Source organism: Podarcis raffonei, chromosome 1 (assembly GCF_027172205.1).
Source record: "Podarcis raffonei isolate rPodRaf1 chromosome 1, rPodRaf1.pri, whole genome shotgun sequence".
In the NCBI taxonomy this organism is placed as follows: domain Eukaryota; kingdom Metazoa; phylum Chordata; class Lepidosauria; order Squamata; family Lacertidae; genus Podarcis; species Podarcis raffonei.
The window spans coordinates 70364671-70388188 of NC_070602.1; the positions used below are offsets into that span (position 1 = coordinate 70364671).

Consider the following 23518-nt stretch of genomic DNA (forward strand, 5'->3'; position numbering starts at 1 on the left):
TCCTAGGGTTGCCTAGGGAAATGCATGCTGGTTAAACCAGTGTGAAGCCAATGAAGAGAGGCCCAAGTGTGACAATAGTATCATTTTACAGAGGTTTAGCTGTGTTACTATGTTTCACCAAAACAAATGAAGAGTTTGTGTCACCTTGAAGACTAAGAAATTTATTAGAGCATAAGCTTTCATGGACTAGAGTTTACTCTTTTGCATGCATGAAGTCTTATCCTGAGTCACAAATCACACACACACACACACACACACACACACACACACACACACACTTTCTTTGGGTGGGGTTATAAGCAGTGAGGTCAGGGGGATATGAAATACTGCAAGTACAGATAGTTAATAACTGCATTTCAGTTGCTCATGATAATACAGATATTCTGGCATTGGTGAGCCAATTAATGCACATAGCATCATAAACATCCTTTGTCCCAACTGCGTTCACAACTGGTAACATTGAACCTCCTAATGACTTGTGGTTAAGTACAAAGTGACAAAAATTTGTGACTAGATGTGCTGTTGGGCTCATGATATCCCTGATGGCTTGAGATCCACCTTTGTGGAGAATGTTAGTGCAGAGAGCCTCAACACCCATGGTAGCTAGGACGGTTGTAATTTCATCAGAAAGTCATTGGTACCCCACCTTTAACTTGATTACTGATGCATATGAGCATATGGCTAATGGTGGCCTTGGTATTTATAATATCACCATAGATTTGCTTTGTGGGCTGAGTTCTGAAGCTTTAATTTCACCCAATATCATATTACCTACTAAGGGGAGCTATTGCTTCAGCATTTCCCCGTTATCTTGATTTGTTATCTTGCAGACTTTCTGAAAGCAAGCCCATGACCTGTGGTCATCAGCAGGCCGCAGTTTAAAGAATCACTCTTGTAATTTGATTCTAACCCCCTCCTCCATGACTTTCCTACCTTGATCTAATGGCTTTGGAATAACTTTCTCTGATCTTTGGTTCATGAGCCAAATCAAACTTCCACCGTTTTCTCCAACATGCCCTGGCCTTTTCATTTGACATGCGCTACAGGATTCGAAAATGTGTTTTTAATTAAGTAATAGCTGGCGAAAGCTACGAAAACCTCTTTTATTTTGTTCGCCATGTTGTGGGGTTGTGTGGTTAGAATTAAAGGACAAACAAACGGACCCTATAACACTTCAGCATCTAACACAATATTTGCTATGGTAATTGGATGCTGACAGCCACATGTGGAAGTCTCTTTATTTACTCTCTGGCTGTAGATTAAACAATTGATTCTGTAAGATTAAAACGCCCCACCTACATGCTTGCACACTTCTATTTTTGCCACGTCAAACAATATAAAATGAACACAGCACTTCTCTCCCTATCTAATTGAATAATTTACTGTAAATAGCTGTCATTTACTTTCAGAGGAGTAGGGTATCATTAGCCAAATGGATGTGAGTAAGTCATGGCTTTAATGCGTTTGAGGGTCTAAAATGGAATCATCTTAATGGGACCATCAATACAGCAAGCTGAATAAAGCCCATAAGCACTTAAGGCTTCAAGTCCCCTTTCTTGTAAATTACATATTCAGTCTGCAAGGGGGAAAAAAAGAATCAAGAATTCACATAAAATATGGCATTTCTATCCCAAGCTTTGTTTTTAATGAATATAATAATACAATTGATAGGTGTAGCTGTGTTTCGGATCCCCCTCATTTAATTAGCCAGCCCTCCCTGGAGTGCCTGCAAGCAGTGCTTGTGCTGAGTAATATTGGCTGAATTCTCTGGGGGGAAAAGTGGAGATGAGCAGGTAATAAAATAGCCTGGACATCTGGCCTTGCTAAATTGCCCAATTTCGGCCTGCATTTGTATATGGCAGAGAGGCTGCCTTGTATTAACTAAGGCTTATATATTAGCTCAGCGCAAAGCACTAGCCAATTTACTTACCTTTTCAAAATTGCAAGCACAGTTTGGGACCAAGGAAACTTCTGCTTGGAAGTTCAGCTCGAGGCTTAAGTAAATAAATAAAAAGCTTCTCATTCACCACCTCCAGAAGTAGATTTAAAGGGACACTCAGTGTGAAATGGTTTTCCATTGAGGGCATCATTCAGTACCTGCTAACATCTCTCCAAAGGCTTCCTGTTGACTTCCCTATAGCTGTAATTCTAGAGAGGAGGCTTGAGATGGAGAATGTTTTTGACCCTGCTTGAATTCTGTGGGCACAGCTGAGCAATCAGGTGGCAATAATGGGCTACTGCTTATAAGAGGAGTAGTCAACGTGGTCCCTTGGGATGTTGTGGACTGTGGTTGCATCCACGCTAGCCAACATGGAGACTGGGCAATAAATATGAAATCTGTAGTCCAGCACATCTTTAGGACACCACATTTGCTACTCCTGGCTTAGACCATCCACCTCCTACAAGTCGGGCTAAGGCTCATGTATCTGCCAAAAGAGGAGCACACTGTACCAGCAGGTAAAGTCTACAAATATTTTTAGTAGCCTCCCTTAACCTGTTAAGTTGTCTGTATCTACCTTTGTGCCTTTGTGGAAAAAAGGCTTTCAGTTGACTGAATATTATTTTTTCTCACCATAAGGCAAATGGCTGCTTAGAAGTCTGAACTGCCCTGGTATTGCTTCATTTTTAATAGAAAAACCTCCTATGTCAAATTTATTGAGAACAGTTGTTCATGTATTTCTAGTGTCACTGAGACGCAGAAACATCTACTAAATATCAGACTCTGCAGAAGTAGTAAAATGAACTTTTTTTAAAAAAAATGATGAATTAATGGAGTAAATGCAGAAAGGTAATAAATCTAGATATAAGATACATGGCTACTTGTAGCAAGATTGTGGATGCACAAAAGGGAAATGCAATATGACTGAAAATGAAATATAATATGGCCAAGAGATGCCCTGAAATTCAAGACTGGGTGAATTTTATTTGTCCTTTAAAACTTTTGAGATTCTTCTTATATGCTGCTCTTGCATTGATTGGATGAGTCAATCCTGAAGTTCTACCATGAGTAATGCTTACTATTTTGTTATGTTCTCTGGACATTTTAATTAAAGGAAGAATTTTCTCGTTTTCTGCTGTCTTAATGGACAGCTAGGTGGCTGAGTATTTCAACTGATTTATATTTATCACTGCAGTAAGGACGCAGTCTGCTTTTCTTGCAGCCATCACTTCCTCCCCCCCCCCCCACCTCCCTGGAATCAATAAAATGCTATGCAATTTCTTTGCACAGAGAACAGCAACAATTTGGGTGCTATTGATCTAATCCTAATATTAAAACACAAAAAGTAAATGCAAGTTTTTGGTTGCCCTTCTTCAGGAGTAGAAAAAGTCTGGTGACTGCTTTTATACCAATTATAAATCAAGCTGGAGAGGCTCTAAGTAGCTAGAACAACTTGGTTGGTTGGAGTAACTTTGTAGCATCGTTGGAAAAGAATCACCATAGGATAGGTGGCATGGTTTGAAGTGGCAAAGCAGATACTTTCATTTATAACTGTTATTGTGAGACTGAGTTGGCCAAGGCTCCCCTAATTGCAATCAGGATATATGGTCAGGAGTTGGTGTGTATATGATGCAGGAATACATTTTACAGTGTTGGTCCTAGCAAGAATGTGGGAGCTGTTTGGGCTCTGTTTCAGGCAGGCAGCAAAACGCCTTTGGCCTGCACTGATCATCTGTCACTCCATGTTGATCACACAGAGATTTGTCATCTGTGCAGGACTTTAGTGTTGCCTCTTTCCTGCCCTTACTTCCCCAGGCTTTGAGCATACTTGTAGCTGCATTGGGAAAAGCCTTGCCTGAGTAGCTGGCGCTCTACAAATGCACATCCCAAGTACCTTGACCAGGACAAGACTCTGGGAGTTCTGCATGCCTTGGAGCAAGATTATGAAGTTATCTATGCAGAGATAGATAATAAAACTACTGCCCCCCCCCCAAACTCATCCATTTTGTGTTGGAGCAGCTTGTTAGTGGTACCAGTAGTGATTAGTGTTTTTCTCTCATTTTTTTTTAATATCACAGCTTCTTTTTCTTTTTCTATCCCAGAAGTTTCATTCTGGTGCTTAAACATGGGGCCACAGATGTTAACTGGGATGTATATAATCATAGCTTTACTCTAGAAACCTGCATGGAATCATATGCTATTTAGCAATATTTAGACAGCTGAGAGAGAGGGTCATTTATCTCGCAATTTTGAGGTGTGATTTAATCCACTGACTCTTTCGATCTTTAGTTTGTCCAAAACTTTATCCAAGAAAGCTACCTGCCACACATTACTGTTGTTGTTGTTGCTTAGTCGTGTCCAACTCTTCGTGACCCCATGGATCAGAGCACGCCAGGCACTCCTGTCTTCCACTGCCTCCTGCAGTTTGGTCAAACTCATGCTGGTAGCTTCGAGAACACTGTCCAACCATCTCGTCCTCTGTCGTCCCCTTCTCCCTGTGCCCTCAATCTTTCCCAGCATCATGGTCTTTTTCAGGGAGTCTTCTCTTCTCATGTGGTGGCCAAAGTATTGGAGCCTCAGCTTCAGGATCTGTCCTTCCAGTGAGCACTCAGGGCTGATTTCCTTAAGAATGGATAGGTTTGATCTTCTTGCAGTCCATGGGACTCTCAAGAGTCTCCTCCAACACCATAATTCAAAAGCATCAATTCTTTGGCGATCAGCCTTCTTTATGGTCCGGCTCTCACTTCCATACATCACTACTGGGAAAACCATAGCTTTAACTACACAGACCTTACTGTACCAATAACCTAAAGTTAAGACATTTTTATTTAGCTTAAAGCATTTTAATTTCTATAATTAGTTTGTTTTACTATTTTGTCTACTGTCTCTTGTTATAATTGCTAATCTTAGTACTTTATTGCATTGTATTAGGTTTTAATTAATTTATAATCCATAACATTGTACCCTAATCTGAAATCTGTTTTGATGAAGGGTAGAATAGAAATGTATTCCAGAAACAAAATACATTTTAGTTGGCTGTTGCCAATTTTAATTGATGGAACGCAATTTAAGAACACACTTGCTTTATAATTTGAGGTTATTTAAGTTCAGGTGTAAACTTAAAGGAGTGGAAAAGAAAACAAATGTTGGGCTTTCCTTTTAACAATCAGTGGCAATTTTGGTTCTCTTCAGTATTTGAGGATGGCATTTGTACTGAGTTTAAACAACCACAACATACATGCTTGTTTTGTTTTTTTTAAACGAATCAGTCATTGGTTAATCAGCTAGATGTTCTTTGATTGGTTGACCACTTTGATTGGTTGACAACCCTAAAAGGGACTAAAAGTGATGGCAGCAGCTTCCAGGACTGCTTTTATGAGAATTTATGAGGAATCAACAAGAGACCAGGGGCTGCTTTAAGGTATCACATAGTAGAGATTACCTGATATGAGAGAAGAGAAGAGATTTCTTAATCATGTACAATCCTCCTCTGTGCCTCTTAAATACATTTTAGTAACGTGTGATAAGCTCTCATAAAGGATTGGCAGATGGGAAAACTGTTGATGAGGAGAGATGTCATTTTCACTTTCTAGGAAATGGAGTAGGATTTTGAGATTGTGAGCCTCTCACTTTGAGAGAGTCCCAGGCTTTCACTGGGGCTTCTTGGTAAAGCTGTCCTGAATTTGTCATTAAATCTGCTTCTCTGAATGGTGGCTCCTTTGTATTAAGCTCAGATGTTGAATAGTTAGCAGAGGTCTGTGATTTTCTCCACCTATTGCTTAAATCTTTTCCTTGTTAATGTACAAGTACTGCTTGTTGGCCAAGTTCTCTTACTTTCTTCTTCAGGGGAAAGAGCATGAGAAAATAAAAGCAAAGGCCATGCAAGATTATTATGGAATAATAATAATAAACCCCATCCTGTTTACTCTTTTGTGAGAGATAATTGCTCTAAGACTTTTCCATTTGTCTGTTTTCCCATGCTACTTTTTTCAGCAGTGAAGATGTTTTCTGATCACTTCAGTGTTGGTTTTGAAATGTTCAGGTTAATGTCAAAAGCAGTAATCGGGTTTAATCATCTGTGGGATGAGAAATACTAGTGACAGCTTGCAAATAATGTGAAATGCCACCATTGTTTATTGGGACACACTTTGCGATGTTTCCAGTATCTGCAAGCTGTGCATTGAACTGAACTAGCATTTATCACCTCTTTCGAAAAGCCCTGAACAAACTACCTTTTAATATGAGTTTTTTTAGAGGATGCTGACTATAGCCTAGTTAGGGGTTTGTTTTTAAGAATGTTGAACAAAGTATAGTTTTGTGTGTGTGTGTGTGTGTGTGTGTGTGTTTGTGTGTGTGTGTGTGTGTGTAGATAGATAGATAGATAGATAGATAAATAAATAAATAAATAAATAGACAGTGATGCATTTATATAACTGTAGCTCGGTTGATACCAAATTATCACTGCAAGCCCCAGTTTTAATGAGACAGACGGCTATTGCTTTCCACCAGGTTTTTAACAGTATGTCCTGACACCTACAGATTCAAACATTACATTGCCCAGTGGAGGCACTGAGAAAGTGTGTGTGTTTGTGTGTGCGCGCATGATACTTGTAATCTATTTACCTCAGCTCTGACCTCAAGCTAAGTGGACAGCCTGCATGTCAGCACCACAGAGTTCTGGGGGCTGTAAGCGATGACATTGTTAACATGCGATTAGGACAGCCAAAGTGGGAAACCGCTTCCAGGTATTAGGAGACCTGGGATGTAGATGGGTTTTTAGCTCCCTCCATGTGGAGAATGTGATGATGTATTGGAAGAGGGACCGTGGCATTCAGGAAATGTGTTTCATTTTCTACACAGTCATAGGTTTTTTTGTCAATCCATAATGCTTAATATACATTCATGTTTTAGTTGCAGTTTATAAAACACAGTGATGGTACTACTAGCCTTGATTATCCCGTGATTCTTAATGGTTTATTTAACAAAATTTACATACTGCTTGATTGTGAGAAAACCTTTCAGATTAATTCATACAAAAAATGCTTGTTGAGTTGTAAGCTTTGGATGCTAACTAACTCACTTGATAGTAGTCTCATAACAACAACAACAACAACAACAACAACAACAACAACAACAACAACAACAACAACAACAACAACAACAACAAATTTATTTGTACCCCACCCATCTGGCTGGGTTTCCCCAGCCACTCTGGGCAGCTTCCAACAAAATATTTAAAATACAACAAAACACCAAGCAGTAAAAACATCGCTAAACAGGGCTGCCTTCAGATGTCTTCTAAAAGTCAGATAGTTGTTTATTTCCTTGAAATCTGATGGGAGGGCGTTTCACAGGGCGGGTGCCACTACCGAGAAGGCCCTCTGCCTGGTTCCCTGTAACCTTGCTTCTCGCAGAGAGGGAACCGCCAGAAGGCCCTCTGAACTGGACCTCAGTGTCAGGACCTCATAGGTCTGTACCACTCTAAGCTGGGTTGGACCAAAGCATTTTGCTGCCTAGGATGAAGGAAAAGATGGTGTTCTCCCCAATGCCAGATGCAGAAAACAACCTGACCGAAAGCTGAATTTTATTTAATTGGTACCAATGGAATAGTGCCAACCTCCTTGCCTCTCTCCCTCTTGGTTACTGGCAGTAACCTCTGTTTTGGCAAGCCAGGTGAGCAATGCCACATCACCCTGCCCTGTCCCACTGACGTCTACTGGTCCAAGGTGGAAAGGACACCTTTCTCATGAAGTGATTGATCACATATGGGCATGGGAACCAAGGTCTTTCTCCCTTCTTAAGGTGGGAGCAGCTGTTACCATAAGAATAATGTTTGCATATGAAGGTCACCCAGATAAACATATTCTTGACAAAACAGAAGCATATTTGAAAATAATAAATTTGGGTTGAGGGGAAGCTGCTTTTAAACTGAGAACTCATATTACTGAGAGAGTCTATGTGAAACTTACTAGAAAGAGGAAAAATCATTAGGCTGTTGTCTAATGGATGTGTAGGCAGAAAAAAGTGTCATATTCAGGTTTCCTTATGACTGACTACATTAGCAGTTTATAGTGATTATTGAACAACCAATAAAAAGATGAAATGCTCCTTTGAAAATGCAAGTTCCTGTGTTTTAAAAGCAAGCTGTTTGCTACTTGTGCAATTTGCTACTTTGTGGTTAATTATGCAGAATGAGATGTCCACTTCTCCTAGCAATTTCATAATGATTTTTTGCCCCCTAGTCATTTTGGTCATTAAAAAAAATAGGATGGGTGTAAAGAAACGCTGGATTCTCTGAAGTATACAATTCAGAGCATGTTTGATAACACAAGAAGTTTAGAGCAATCAAACATTTGCAATGGCTTATCAAAATGAAAAAAAAACCCATACTAAAAAGTAGTCAACTAAATCACAATGCAATTGAATAATACCATCAGCTGCCGCCCTCCTTGCACTTCCTTCCCTCCCTGATTTAAGAACATAAGAAAATCCCTGCTGGATCTAGTCCAACATCCTGTTCTTACTCTGGGCAACTAGATGCCCACTGGAAACTTGCAAGCAGGTATACTGCCTCCAACAGTGGAGCCTTACCTCGATGAACGAATTTGGTTTCTGACACACACACATTCTGGAGGGAGCAAAGTGATAAATGATAGAAGTCTTAGATATTTCAGTTTCCTGCTTAACAAATGACTTTAGAAGACAGATTCATTTACAAAAAAAAGCTGGACAAAACTTGAACACTTTCTGAAATGTCGAACTATGAAATGGTTCCCTGACTGGCAAAGTGTCCCTTGATGTAATTTTAAACCACAAGAGCTGTTCAGACGGCACTATTACATTCAATTTTCAGTTTATTTCTTTGTTAGAGATGCATCTTTTATAAGTAGGCATATTGCTTCCAGGAAAAAAGAGAACATTTCCAAACAAACCATGTTATTATATGAATGAGTGGCTAAATGAGTAAGTAGAATGGTCACATTTAGAGAACATTTGTGGGTTCTCATATGCAGAATTGGAATAAAGGAAGGAAAATATTAACAACAAGGTCATTGTGTTGGGGGCCACATTTGGAGCAATTTTACATGCCAACTTTATATAATGTAAACTGGTCTAAACTAGTGACCATTATTATGATGTCAAGAGGTACAAGGGGCATATTTCTGTTAGAAGACTCCCATTACTCTTCTCTCAACGTCTCAGAAGAAAATTAGACATTGTTTCTGCAGTCATAAGCATTAATACACTCCTCTTGTCTCTACATTTCTGTCTTTTTTTCTGGATAAGGTGTGATATCCAACATTAGTCCTACTTGGAGTATATCCACTGAAATACATGGACTTAAGCAATGTTTCCTAAGTAGAGGCAATCATCATAGCAATATAGGAGACATTTCAAGTGAAATCCAGAGACAGTAGTGGTTAGTAGAGTAGCATTGCTCAACTGTTTCCCAGCTTCAAGTGTTGCTGCTGGTTATCAAAGGGGAAGGTGCTAGGTGGTGGAGATCTTGGTGCAATAAAGCTAAAAGTAAAGGACCCCTGGACGGTTAGGTCCCGTCAAAGGCGACTATGGGGTGTGGCATTCACCTCGCTTTCAGGCTGAGGGACCTGGTGTTTGTCCACAGATAGCTTTCCAGGTCATGTGGCCAGCATGACTAAACAGCTTCTGGTGCATAGAACACTGTGATGAGTGCCAGAGCCCACAGAAACGCCGTTCACCTTTCCACTGCAGCAGTGCCTATTTATCTACCTGCACTGGTATGCTCTCGAACTAATGGGTTCTTGGTGTAACAGGAGAATGATTGCAGAGTCAATCCATGCCCCCCAAGTGTCCCATTTTAAGCGGGACATCCCAGATCACAGAAGCCAACTATGGCTTCTGTCTGGATCCCAGTACATCCTTTGGGACATTCACTCTGGCGCAAGTCAGCAGGGGCGAGCCAGAGCTTTGGTGCAGCCCTGCTGATGAGTGCCAGAGTGCCAGACCAGAAGGCACACCCCTTTTGGGACTGAAAATGTTGGAGGGTATGGTCAATCATGTGCCATACTCAACTGGAAGAAAGAATATGCCCTTTCTGATGAGGGCTGTCAGGAACCTTTACCCTGTCCTGCTGCATTGCAGATATTATAATGAAGTTAGGAACGACTTTATCTTCCCATTTTAAAAGCACTCACCTGCTAGAATGATGGGTCTTAGCAGGTGTGTCACCTTGACCCCACGACAGACCGTACCTGGGGCATGCCACTGTCACCGCAGCATGTGCACATGATGTTGGCAGGTTCCCCGGTGTGCTGACACCACTCTCACACATTGTGGGGGCGTTTTGACATGACATGTACATGCCCTGTAGCATAAAACTGGGGGGGGGGGTTTAATTGAAAATTTGTGAGTGTCCAGGCCCCCATGGTCCCACATAGATGGTGCCTATGGTTGTTAGAATTCAGTATGAAGGGAGAGGATGAGTGTATTGCTAGAATGGTAGACCTTTTTAAAAGTTTAGCCGTCAAGATGAGAGCTCAGATTATTTCAGAAAAAGTTTTGCATGGATATAAAGTTGTTTATGTTTTTGTTTGTATTATACTTTATACTGTGTTCTAAATTCCATGTTTGGGGCCTATTGCTCCAGTTGCATTTTATAATGAGCCTATAACCATATAAATAAATTGGATAGGATTTTCTTCCACCAACCTGTCCATCCTTCTTTTAAGTCACCATCTACCCGCCTTTGTTTTAGATTATAAATTGGCATCAAAGTGGCTTATGCCCATTTACTTGCCCACTGTGACATGTAATTGGTCCCATAGACGGTTGCAAAGAGCCAGTGATACCCTTGAGAGATAACAAATTAATGGGGCAGAAGCATTTGGGGGTTAGAATATATAAAGTGGCATAGAAAGTTGTTATAGTAGAGCTTTGGATTCCAGAGGTGATGATTTGTCTCCAGATTAGGTTTCCTATAGCATTGCAAATGAATAAAGATTTGGGGGGCTGTGTCCTTTGCTGTTCCAGAAACGGTTACTGAGAGTTTTTCCCAACATTATTTAAAAATTACTCTCGAATTCACATCTGTATCTTTGATTAATTTACTTTTAATTTTTTGGAAGGTGGCCTGAGAACTTGTTGAGAAATTCCTAAAATAAAACCCAGCATTTTTTTCCTAGAGAAATTTAGCCTGTTTTCAAACTTCTTTGAAAAATATTTTTTCCCTTCCTTTTTAGATTTGGGACTGTGGAGAAGCATGCAAATGAGTTGAGATGAGTATGGCTTTCCTAGCTTACCCAGTTCAGCGGTAAGTACTGTTAGGATTCTTTTCCCGTGTTGCAGTCATGGGATTGTTTTTATCACATGACGGTGTATGTTTTCATTCCACATTGTGGGAGGTGATGGAGACAGGATGTTTTTATTACTGTGTTTCCATGATGTAGGATTTTTGTCCTTTGCTCTCTCTCTTTGCTGTCTGATGCTGAAGAGGAAGGAGCTGAGTCAAGGTGCTCTGAGTGTGTATATGTAAATAAATGTAGTATAGTCAAAAGCTGCGCTACTGAGTCTATACGCTGACTGCCTATACTCTGCTGATCCTGAAGTGTGCTGATGCCTCTTGGGATCAGTCGCTGTGATGTTTGGGCTAGAGAAAGCTTCTGAATCTCTCAAATGACCCACCAGGAGGGAGAGAACATGCCAATTGGGCATGTGTGTCTGCTGGACTCCTACTCGTGTGTAGGACCTCCTGACAGGTACTACATATTAAAAATATATTTGATACAAGCATCAAAACATGGAAAAGTTATCTTTCTGAAAGGTGGCTTCTCTATGGAGTGTATGTTCAAGAGTTTGTGGTGGCCTATTTTTTCTGTTTTTGTGTAAAAAGCATGTGAGCACCTACTATTATATTTGATATTAACTCCTCGTGTTTTATTTCTGGGTCTAAGTGTGGGGAAGTGTAAGATGTTATTAATGATATTATCTTCACTACCTCTTCCCAAAACATTTTAGTTATTGGACAGGTTCACCAAATATGTTCCTTATTTGCCCTCAAATGTCCACATCTCCAACACTTTGCACCACAGATGGTGTAAATTTTACTCCATCTGTGTAGAGTCATATAGCATTGATGGAAAAAAATGTAATGTTTTTCTTTAAAGAGGTCATGTTGGTTCCTGAATAAAAAGAAAGCCCTGTTCTTATTCAAAGATTGGTCCACCTATTATTCAAATTAGTCAGAAAAGGCTGAATTAGCAAAACAGAACATACATACAATTTGGAGAGTCCTATGTCTTCTAAAAGGCTTAGGCATGGCAGGAAGCCCCCTTTTTATGTACATACTTTACAATTTGTCATGAAGATCCTCTTCACAAAGGAACAGAAGCTGAGTGAAACTTTAGATTTTGCATAGCTGGAGACTTGGAGGTCACCAGTCTCTCTAACTGAATGACCCCCCCCTCCTTCCCCATCATTTGAACCTCATACAATCCGAGCATGCTTGTTACTCCTGATTCAGGGACTGAGTATAAAATAAGGCATTATCGTTATTGCGCTTAGCATCTTTTCCCCTAAGCCCCACACATAATGATTGCCAACTTGCAAAAAAGCAATTCTAAGAATGTCCCTCCCACTCTAGAAACTATATTTGGCCTTTGGCCTATTTTATTTCATTTGAAATAACTCTTTATTCTGCAAACTGTAAGGTAAAATGAAATGAAATGAAATGAAATGAAATAAAATGAAGTGTTGTGTTCACTGACTAGCAATGGCTCTCCAAGATTTCAAAGATCATTTCTGGGAATGTCAGGAGTTGAACTCAGGGCCTTTTGTTTGCAAAATGTGTGTTTTGTTACTGAGATGACCTTCCTCAATGGATGAAGGCCCTTTCTCCCAACACAGCTATGGTTTACATGCATAAGAATTACCAGCTGTTATTTTTATCGTGTATCATGGATCTGTTTTCCCTTTCCCTCTACGCTGTTGTGCAGTGAGTCCCTTGGGTATTTCTGCCTAGTGCTGGCTTTGTACTGTACTGTCAGACCTATGAACTGTAATTGACATATGGCTGAAAGGGGGGGGGGAAGGGAGTGAGCCAGGGGTGGGGTCGGGGGAAGAACGTATTGTGGCAAAACCTCACTTTGCATTTCTGACTTATAACAATGCAAGTGATACATGTGACTGGGCCAATAAGCATTTTGAAATGAAAGTGCACATGAACTCCCCCCTTCTTTATTTTTACTCTTGATTAATTTGCAATATGGCTTTTGTCCAGAATGGAAAATCTATGGAATTTCCAGAAAGGGGGGCGGAATCTGTGACGGGAGCTGCAGTTTGACAGCAGGGCAGGGGCGTTGGTGTTGATGTTAATCAGTATACAAGAGACACAGCACTCCTTTGTAACAACACAATCAAGAAATAAGTTTTTTGTACCAGCGATAAATACGTGTGTGAACACAAGTTACATTGTACTACAGGAGGAACATAATAAATTATCAAAATTAGGATTCTCCCACCCCCGCTTTAAAATTAAAATTAGGAATTCCCGATAATGGATGGTCTGAATGACAGGAGCCCTATTATGTATGCTGCTCACTTTGCTATACTTAAGCCCATGTAATTTCATTATATTTGTAGTGTCTCGCTGTACAACCTGATTGTAAGGAACAATGAGATCGCAGAGCTCTCTTGTAAAATCTGATTTAATCTTGAAATACCTTTATGTGAACAAAGAAAAATGGATAGATGCCATTATCTCAGTACTGTAGTGGAATAACTTTAATATGCAGCTTTATCAAATTAGTGACTTGGGAAAAATATTTCCCTACCATGGGAAATAAGTAGAATGGGATGGTTGCATTGAAGTTGTGTTTCAATTGCCCGTGACTCCACATTTCTGGAAAATCTGGCTGCACAATCATTAGAAGGCATAGCATATGGTCCTGCTTTCGGGTTGATATGGTTAGCACACATTGAGCAACAAAGCTGAGACAGGAGGACCTCAGATCATCCTTAAGCAGGAATGATTTGGCAATAGGAAGAGCTTCTGCTGATTTCTCCATGGTGATGGAAAAATTCTGTTTGCTCTAGGAGAGTTTGACCACTGTAGTTCAGGCACTGTTGACTTCAAGATTGGCTTGCTTCGATGCACTCAGTGGGTCTTCCCTTGTGCTTGATCCAGAAACTGCAGTTAGTGCAGAATGCTGCAGCACGATGGCTGACAGGAGTGAGGGCCAAGTTCAAGTAGATAAAGCCCTTAACCATTTGGGGCCCGTTTACTTATGAGACCGCGTTACCTCGTGTATCTCCACTTGACCATTTGGATCTGTGGAAGTGGCACTGTTAACAGGTGCCACATAATACCTATTCCACATTTGTAAGAAATTGGTATTGTAGTATGACAGCCCCTACGCTTTGGAAATCCCTGCCTGTTGACAGGATCCTTTACTGTACTCTTTTTGGCACTTGCTTAAAACATTTTCGTCGAGCCAAGCCTATCTAGACTGTAGGAGGAATTCAATGTTACACGCTTCTGATAATTCAATCAGGACACACATGTCTGCTCACCAGATGGAACAATCCTCCCTCCCCTCTACCTTGCCCTGTTTTTGGGTTCTCCTGACCCACCAGAGTAGGTTTGGGGGAGGCACGTGGGCAATGATGGAGGAGGAGGGGGGAGTTCCCTGTTGTGCCAGCAGGAGCCCTTGCCTTGATTTTGGCTAGTGTGCCAGGTTTGATGAATCCAGACCTTTGCTTTTTAAATAGTTAGAAGACTTTTCATGAAAAGGCAAACTCTTCAAAATCAGTTGTATTATTTCAGTGGTTGTGTCTGTCTAACCTTATTTATATATCTAACAGATTTGTGCCTACCCTTTAAAAAAAAATATGTTGGCAATAGCAGGCAAAAAGAAAGCATAAAATATGCACAATAGGCAACCACACACTTAAGAAGGAGCTAGACCACTGCAGCCGTAGCAGAAACAGAGATCCGGGTAAAGTTTCAATAAACACTAGAAAATAAGATTGGCAACATTAAAGCATGAGTATATGAACAGACTGATTTTTAATTAAAAGCCTGGGAAAATAAAAAGTTTCTTTACTCAGGGGCAGAGTGGCATTAAGTGTTGGTGCAAGGGACCCAGAACTAGGGAGGGTGTCACCACATTAAACTGATGCCACCAAGAAATGTCAATTCTTCCCCACTTCCTGAATCTCAGCAAGCCAAAGAAGCTGGAGAAGGGCTTCATCAGAGAATGTTAATGAGCTACCCCTGCCAGTCAAGGGGTGGGGAATGTGGTGCCCTCCTGACGTTGCTGGATTACAACTCCCATGAGCCTGCTGGCAGAGGCTGGTGGAAGCTGGAGTCCCTAAAATATTTGGAGGACAATAGGTCTCCCAGCCCAGAATGAAGTCCTTCAAGTTCAAAATCAATGGCTATTTGTGAGCTGATAGAAACCAGAGGGCACATCTATCTCAATTCCTGAAATAAATGCTCGTTTCCTGATTCCGTGTGCCTTAAACACATTGCAACCTTTCCTCCCTTTGTTCTACTGTTTTCCTTTACTTTGTTAGCTTCAACCAAACCCGTAAGTTATCAGAAGGAACAATCCACATAAGGTCACCTCATGCATATTTATAGCCTGGTACAGCTTTCCAGAATACTGCTTGGAATGGTCTGATAATTTATCTATGTAAGGAAGCTGTTTAAACCCTTTGCCCTATAAATTAACATCTATTTGACCCCTGGTTCTAAGAAAACCATATTTAAGAAAGCTTTCGTTTCTCTGGGTTAATACTGAAAGATCTATGTATTGTTTCACATTGTTTTTAGGAACGAGTACTTGATCCTGTTAATATTTCTTTTTAGTGCCCATCTAGGTTTTTATTGTTACCTCAGATTTATACTGTAAACATGAACATGTTAATGTTCAATCTAAGTGCATAAATTACTGCTGGCAGATGTTACAGCAGTTGTAGTATGGCTCTTGGAGTAAAGAGTAATGGGTCTTTTGGAGTACAACACTTTGGAAGTATTTTTATTATCCTTACTGATGCTAAAAGCAAAGACATTTTGCTGCTTGAGGCAAAGGACAAGATGACACCATCCTCTCTTCCATGCCACATATAAGAACTAACTGAACTGGAAGCTGAATCTTTTTTCAACGTTGGAAATGGAACAGAGTCGTTCTCTACTACACCGGACGGCATCAGGCTAGTGGTGCAGACCAGGCTGCTTAGCACATATACAGTAGCTCATACCCTCCAAGTGTCCCGATTTTCCAGGGAGAGTCCCAGAATTACAAAAGCCAACCCAGCTTCTGATTTGATTCTGGAATGTCCCTATTTCCCCTGCCACTGCTGCCGCCGCTGAGCTCAGGGAGGGGGATGAGCCGGTGCTTGTCGCGAGCAGCAGTGGCAGTGAGGGAGCTTTCCATGGCCTCTCCATGGCTGCTGTTACCTCCCTTGGGCAGCTCCTAGTAGCTTCTGGAGAACAGCCCATTCCTGTTGTAAGGGAACATTTTCTGACAGTAACTCTGTTCTTCCAGAGGGCAGGTTGATGTTTCTTGAGTAGAGCTGGCCCTCAAACTGGAACACTTAGCAAAATACACAAGAGCATAGTGCACGTAACTCTGGGTCAAAGTCTGAATAGCAGGATAGATATTTGAGGGTGGTCAGATCAGAGCTTTTCCGGAAGTGTGAAGTTTTGTTTGATGAAGTATAACATAATGGTAGTTTAATAGTTAATGGTGAATGAAGGCTGTCCCTGAGAAAGGACAAGTGTAGGGCAGGTTACAGGAACTTTAATATGTAACCAGAATGCTGACGTGAGTTTCAAACTGAGATAGAAGTTCATGCAAGGAACATGCAGAAGTGTGTGTTGTGTTTTGTCTGCAACATAACATCTGAATAAAGGGGACCAAGCATGTAGGCCATGTGGAATCATGGTGTGTGTGTAGATGTGCCTTCCTATCTGCATTCCATACGGAAGGAACTCCATGCAGCAAACTGCATAGTGTCAGACAACAAAGGAGTTCAATACCCTTCTGTCCCTTTCAGCCCAGGGATATTTGGCTGGTTTCTATAATAGCGGCCTTCATTGTTCCTTTATGGAGAATCTCAAAGCTTCTCCATAACTTGTTACAGATATTTACAAAATGTTACCCAATGGCCACAGAATAACAGAGACTCAGGAAGGATGCGCCGAGTTAAGGTTCTTTACCCACCAGACAGAGGTGTGGAGCACTGCTGTACAATAGACCTGCAACTAGCAGGGAACAGTCGATCTATAAAAAGAACAGGGGAGGTTGCCTTCCTGCAGTCAAAGCTCTTCAAAAGGAGCTCTTTCTCTTTCCCACGCCTTGGCTCTCCTTCCTTTCATTCTTCAGAGGTCCGAATATAATTGGACCTTTTGAGATAGGAAGGAACCAAGACGGTTGAATAGCTTGCCCCTTGTATCACTCGCTTCTGATGCACTGGATGGCAACACTTTCTGTAATGAAATAAAACTGCAAAGGAGGTCATCGTGGGCCAGAGCTGTATTCAGTCTCATTAGTACAGGGAGAGAAATAGTTCTTTTTTTATTAAAAAAACAAACCCCAGTATTTGTTGCAGGTAACAAAACTTCTCTTGTGATTCAATGTGTCTTCCATGTGTGCATGTTTGCGCATTTTTAGTGTTTGTGAGGAAGATGTATGGCCTTTTTCTGGCAGTTGTATGGCTTCATGCACTGATAAATTCACTTAATGCCCTTTCTTTCTAAGGGAATCTTTCTGCTTTGTAACTGGGGCTGCCTTTAGACTAATAGGTTCTGCACATATCAGGCATTGGAGAGAATCCAGAACCCTCTCAAGACTTAGAAAGTCTTGCTCCTTCACCCCCATCTGTTTAAATGTGCAGAAAATCCTAATGTGAAAGTTGAGCTTATTGAAATTTGGTGTCTCTTCATGGGCAAATGCAAGGGGGAGGCAGACAGACCCAGAGGAGAGACCCAGACCCAGACCCAGCCAGGAGGTGGGCCAGTGGATGCAGAGCAGGCACTGACACATTGGGCGGATCTACACTCAGGGTTTTTGACGTTAAGGAATGGTTTTCATAACATATAAGGACACATGATGCCCCACTTTTAACGTTAATAATGCATTATTAAAATGTGACACCAGAAGGTGTAACCAGCAGTAGGGAGACAGCATTCTGACAGAAAAAAAAGGTAAGAAATGCTTTAATTTACAAGTATGCCATTGTTAATATCGTTCTAATAAAGTTTAACAGGTCAGTGTAGATCCAGCCATGTTACGCAGGAGCTGGCAGGAAAGCAGATATACAGTAAGTGGGAGAGCAGTCACAACCAGCAGAGGCAGAGTGGGCAGACCACAGGGCAGACAGATACAGGGCAGGCACAGGATAGACTCAGGACAATTTGGGCAGTAGGCAAAAACAGTGAGCAGTCCTGTAGGCAGACAGATACTCTAAGAAGGCTGCACAGAGCAGATTGGAAAGACATGGTAAAGACAGGCAGGCAGGCATAAAGTGGGAAGGTGTACAGGACAGACAAAGGCCAGACAGACATGTTGAACAGTTAGCAGACTTACACAGAGGCAATGAGCAGACAGAAGGAAGACAGGCAGGCACAGCGAATAGGATGCCAGTGCAGGCAGTTTTTCCAGGCCTCCAATCGAGACATATTTTCCACAATGTGCAAGCAGCCCACCACCCCAAACTGCAGCAAGAAGGAGACAATTTTCAGTAAGATATACTGGAAAGACAAATGCAGCATGCAGGTGGGATGCACAGGCAGGCAGGCAGGATCAGTGCCAGATTTAGGGCAGTGCAGTCAAGGTCCCCCATACAGGGCGCTGAACTGAGGGGCATTTGATAAGTGGGTCTTGGGGCAGCACATGGCAAGTCACGACTTGGAAAGAAGTATTTAGTAATCAGTACCAAGTGTTCCAAAAGAAATTCCTGTGAAAATAAGAAATGGGTGTTGTTGTTGTTTAGTCGTTTAGTCGTGTCCTACTCTTCGTTACCCCATGGACCAGTCTTCCACTGCCTCCCACAGTTTGGTCAAACTCATGCTGGTAGCTTCGAGAACACTGTCCAGCCATCTCATCCTCTGTCGTCCCCTTCTCCTTGTGCCCTCAATCTTTCCCATCATCAGGGTCTTTTCTAGGGAGTCTTCTCATCTCATGAGGTGGCCAAAGTATTGGAGCCTCAGCTTCAGGATCTGTCCTTCCAGTGAGCACTCAGGGCTGATTTCCTTAAGAATGGATAGATTTGATCTTCTTGCAATCCATGGGACTCTCAAGAGTCTCCTCCAGCACCATAATTCAAAAGCATCAATTCTTCTGCGATCAGCCTTCTTTATGGTCCAACTCTCACTCCCATACATCACTACTGGGAAAACCATAGCTTTAACTATACAGACCTTTGTCGGCAAGGAAGAAATGGGGTATGTACTCCAAATACTGCCCTCACTCAGGGTGCCATTTTTTCAAAGTCTAACCCCGGCTGGAGACATCCAATGTGCAGGCAGATAGACAGAGTGAGTGAGTGGGCAGGCGAGGGTAGTGCATGCGGATACGGGTTGGACAGGGAGACAGAGAATCGGACAGATTCAAGAAGACAGATAGCCACATGCAGGGCAGGGGGACACAGGGCAGTCAGAAGTAGATAGACGACATAGACGCTGGACTGGAACACAGACAGAATGAGTAGACATACTAAGCAGAACAGACACAGTGCGCTGGCAGGCAGATGCAGTGGGAAAACAGACACAGGACTGTCAGGAAGAGAGATGCAGACCAGATGCGCAGAGCAGACTCGATACCCAAACGATTATGGAACACTTGGTATGATTTACTGTGTTTTGGTACAACCTGTCCAAGTATGTACATAATTCCACATTTCTTTTGATCAAGTTCTTCAAAGACATATTCCCCTCACCCTGCAAATGCACATCTTGGTTCCTAAAACTCACTGAAGCCAAGTCGAGAACTTGAATTAACCCTTCCTTTTCATTGCAGTGCATTTCATCTGCCCAGGGAATTTTTATCGAAGAGCTGGGGGATTAATCCCTCAAATAATTAATAGTTATGCCTTTTTCAATGGAACTGGCTCCTTAAATGGACACAAATTGAAGTAAGGGTCAGCAGTCATCGGGGAGTCCCAAAAAGGGAGCAGCAAAGGGGGCTAAATCATTTGTAAGCTTCTTTACAACATACTTTTAACTAGTTTTATTTACGTCATATGATTTAGCTAGTGTTACTTAAATTCCAATTAATATTGAACTATTTGTGTTTTAACTGTATTGATCTTCCGTACAAAAACAACCAAAAAGTATTGCCACAGGTAGTTTAAACACTTCTTTTGTTGTGTTTTATGAGATGTGACTAATGCAACAGTTTTTCAGCTTCAATAATTTATCTGTAATTTAGACAATTGTATTCTTTAAAAATATGAATAAGTAGATACATAGGTACGATGGGAAGGTAAATGGCATTTCTGTGCCCTTTGGCACTCATCACAGTCCTCTGTGCGCCTGAAGCAGTTTAGTCATGCTGGCCACATGACCCGGAAAACTGTCTGTGGACAAATGCTGGCTCCCTTGGCCTGAATGCAGAGATGAGCACCACACCCCATAATGGAATCTGACTGGACTTTGCCGTCCAGGGGTCCTTTACCTTTTACCTGCCTGCAAGTTTTTGCACAACATCATTAGCATCAAAATGCCAGCTTGTATTTCCGCTCTCCAAATTTAATTTGATTTCCCTTTTTGTGTGTGTGTGTGGGGAATCTGGCAGTATACAAAGACAACCGAACCCAACACCGTTGTCAACAACTCACTTGCAATATCTCAATGACCCACTGACAAATTAAGCCCTTGTCTGGAAGCACCCCATCAGTTTCAAACTGACCCTGGTAACTATTTTTATGTTGCGTATAATTTCTCCTTGCTTCAAATTTCTTTCAGGTCTGCTTCAGGTTGTTGACATCTTTCCGGAAGTCTCTGGAAGTTGAACAGGTGTTTAAATGTGAACACCCTTATTTGTTTTCTTCCTCTGAGTGCTATTTTAAGAGCAGTGTTTTGCCACTGAGTTATTATCCCATTTGCATGGGGTTGTGCTTTGCGTGGGATTTTTCATTATTGGTTTGTGTTGAATATTGATGGTGACGCACTTACCTGACACAGATGCTTCTGGCTTTGTTGTCTATTAAATGCTTTGTTTGGGACTGTTTGGTCATGAATACAAATTCTAGCAAAGACTTCTATTGTGCTTCATCTTCTTATTTGCTATTAAAACCCTGAAGCATTTTTATATGCCTGTGTACCTTATTGACTTATTGAAGAGATCTATATCTGGTTTTCAGTACAGATTCTTGAAGAGCTTTATGCTGGAAGCTTAAAATGATACACATTAAAACCACCACCATCATTAAAACAGAAGTACAAATTGAAGTCCTTAAGTGTCCTGGTAGCCAGAAATGTTTTAAGCTGATATCTAGATGTCATGAGATGAGAATTTTTCCATTTGTGGATGGGAAGCTTACCTCTGAAGAGCAACTCCTTGGCTACATATTCCTGGTAGCCTCGTGGGTTGATGAAATTGTTTTTTAATGGGAATCTAATTGTACTTTTGCTTATGTCACTGGATGGTTTTAGATGAGCTACCGTGCCTACCTGCAGCATTGACCATTTGTCACATTGAAGAAGTTCCCAGATGTGGAATATTGTTATTTGTGTGCAATAATATACAATTTTGTTTAGATATGCACACCCAGATACTTAGAACACTGAGGCAAGTTTTAATCTGTTTTTAGTTTATTGTTGATTTTAATTTTTGGAAAGTTTTAAGTTATTGTTTTTAATTATTATTATTGATAATTTCATTTTTTCATTTTTTTGTAAACCACTTTGAAGTTGTTGTTGTTTTTACAATCAAGTGGTGTATAGAGTTTATGAAATAAATAAATAATATATTGAAATGTTTATAACAATCTTGTTTTTTGATTTTCTTTTTACAAAGTTAGTTAGAGAGGGTGAATCTGACCAGAATCTGAGCTAAGTGTGAAAAATATAATGTCTGGGCCGTTTTAATCCATGATCCGTGCCTTATTATTGACTACATCCTTCTCCCCCTCACCTAACTAGCTCACGGAGCTTCTTTTCACCAGTTAATCTGTCAAATCAGTGGAAAATTGTTCATATTATATATATTTTCAATGTGTGCACTCTTTCTTTGCAAATAACTTCTTCCTAGAAAATTACTTATTCTGAAGCTGCTTGTCACCACAGATTTCTTTCTTATTTGTTGTCCTTCATTCCAATTTACCTCCTCATTTAATTGCCTTAATTTGCTTCTCTGCTGTCTAGAGATGGGGGAGCAGGTCTTAAAAACCAATTGTTCAGTCACATCTAACAAGCAAGATAAAAAGAGAACTGGCAGAACGACTTCACAGCTCTGTCAGTGAATTTGCTCTTAGCTTCTGACAAACAGGCTAGTATGTTACTGACCCAATTTTTTTTGCCTCAGCAAATTATTTGGTATCTGTTAGGTCTGTTAAGTATTTGGTGTCTGTTAAGTCTTTCAGACTGCGATCCTATGCATGTTTTCTCCTATTAACTTAATGAGGCACAAGATTACACTGTCGTTTCTGTTGTGTATATTAGCCTATATGAAGAGGAGTGGTGTAGCAAGAAATGCATAGGATTTTGTAATGACAAAGAAATGCTTCTTGTCTTCTGTTTTTGCATAGATGTAGACCTTTAAGCAGAGAAACCTGTACTGATATACTTACAAATATAACCACTGAATATCCTGTTCTCTTGCGATGGAACAGGATGGCTCAAATCACTCTGCCGCATGGCCATATTCATTTCTGTTCTAGGAATGGGTGGTGCCGTGGTCTAAACCACTGAGCCTCTTGGGCTTGCTGATCAGAAGGTCAGCAATTTGAATCCGTGTGATGGGGTGAGCTCCCATTGCTCTGTCCCAGCTTCTGCCAATTTAGCAGTTCAAAAGCTAGGTAAAGGGCATTTCTGTGCACTCTGGCACTCGTCACAGTGTCCTGTTGTGCAAGAAGTGGTTTAGTCATGCTGGCCACATGACCCGGAAAGCTGTCTGTGGACAAACAGCGACTCCCTTGGCTTGAAGCAAGATGAGTGCTGCACCCTGTGGTCGCCTTTGACTGGACTTAACTATCCAGGGGCCCTTTACCTTTATCTTTACCTATTTCTGTTCTAATCAGCTTTGCACTTTCTGTGAATTTAGTGCCCATTTTGAGCAGAAGATAAACAAAGGGAGTCTCAGGTACTATTCCCCTCCCCATTCTCTTAACTCCTAACCGCTGCAATTATCTTGCTGAAATTTTGTGTGTAACTTTCCTCTATCCTGTAGATAGCTATCAGGATTTTCCCTTTTCTTGTGAGGAATACTATTCAGAATAAGGGAATTTCCCTTAAAAAAAAGGGAAATGTTGACAGCTATGATCCTGTATGCGATGTTCATGCGAATTTCCAAAATGAAACAAAACACCTGCTTCACCCTCTCTCTCTCTCTCTCTCTCTCTCTCTCTCTCTCTCTCTCTCTCTCTCTCTCTCCCTCT

The 23518-nt window shown here is 41.1% G+C and overlaps 1 protein-coding gene across 1 annotated transcript in view; it reads left to right on the plus strand.

Moving 5' to 3' along the window:
• The window catches only part of INSC (INSC spindle orientation adaptor protein), a 124689-nt gene that overhangs the window by 30957 nt on the left and 70214 nt on the right, over positions 1-23518 (plus strand). Inside the window, exon 2 of the mRNA XM_053392287.1 lies at positions 11158-11228. Within this exon, the coding sequence (XP_053248262.1) occupies positions 11194-11228 (35 nt within the window). The 5' untranslated portion in view covers positions 11158-11193. The remainder of the gene's footprint in view (positions 1-11157; positions 11229-23518) is intronic.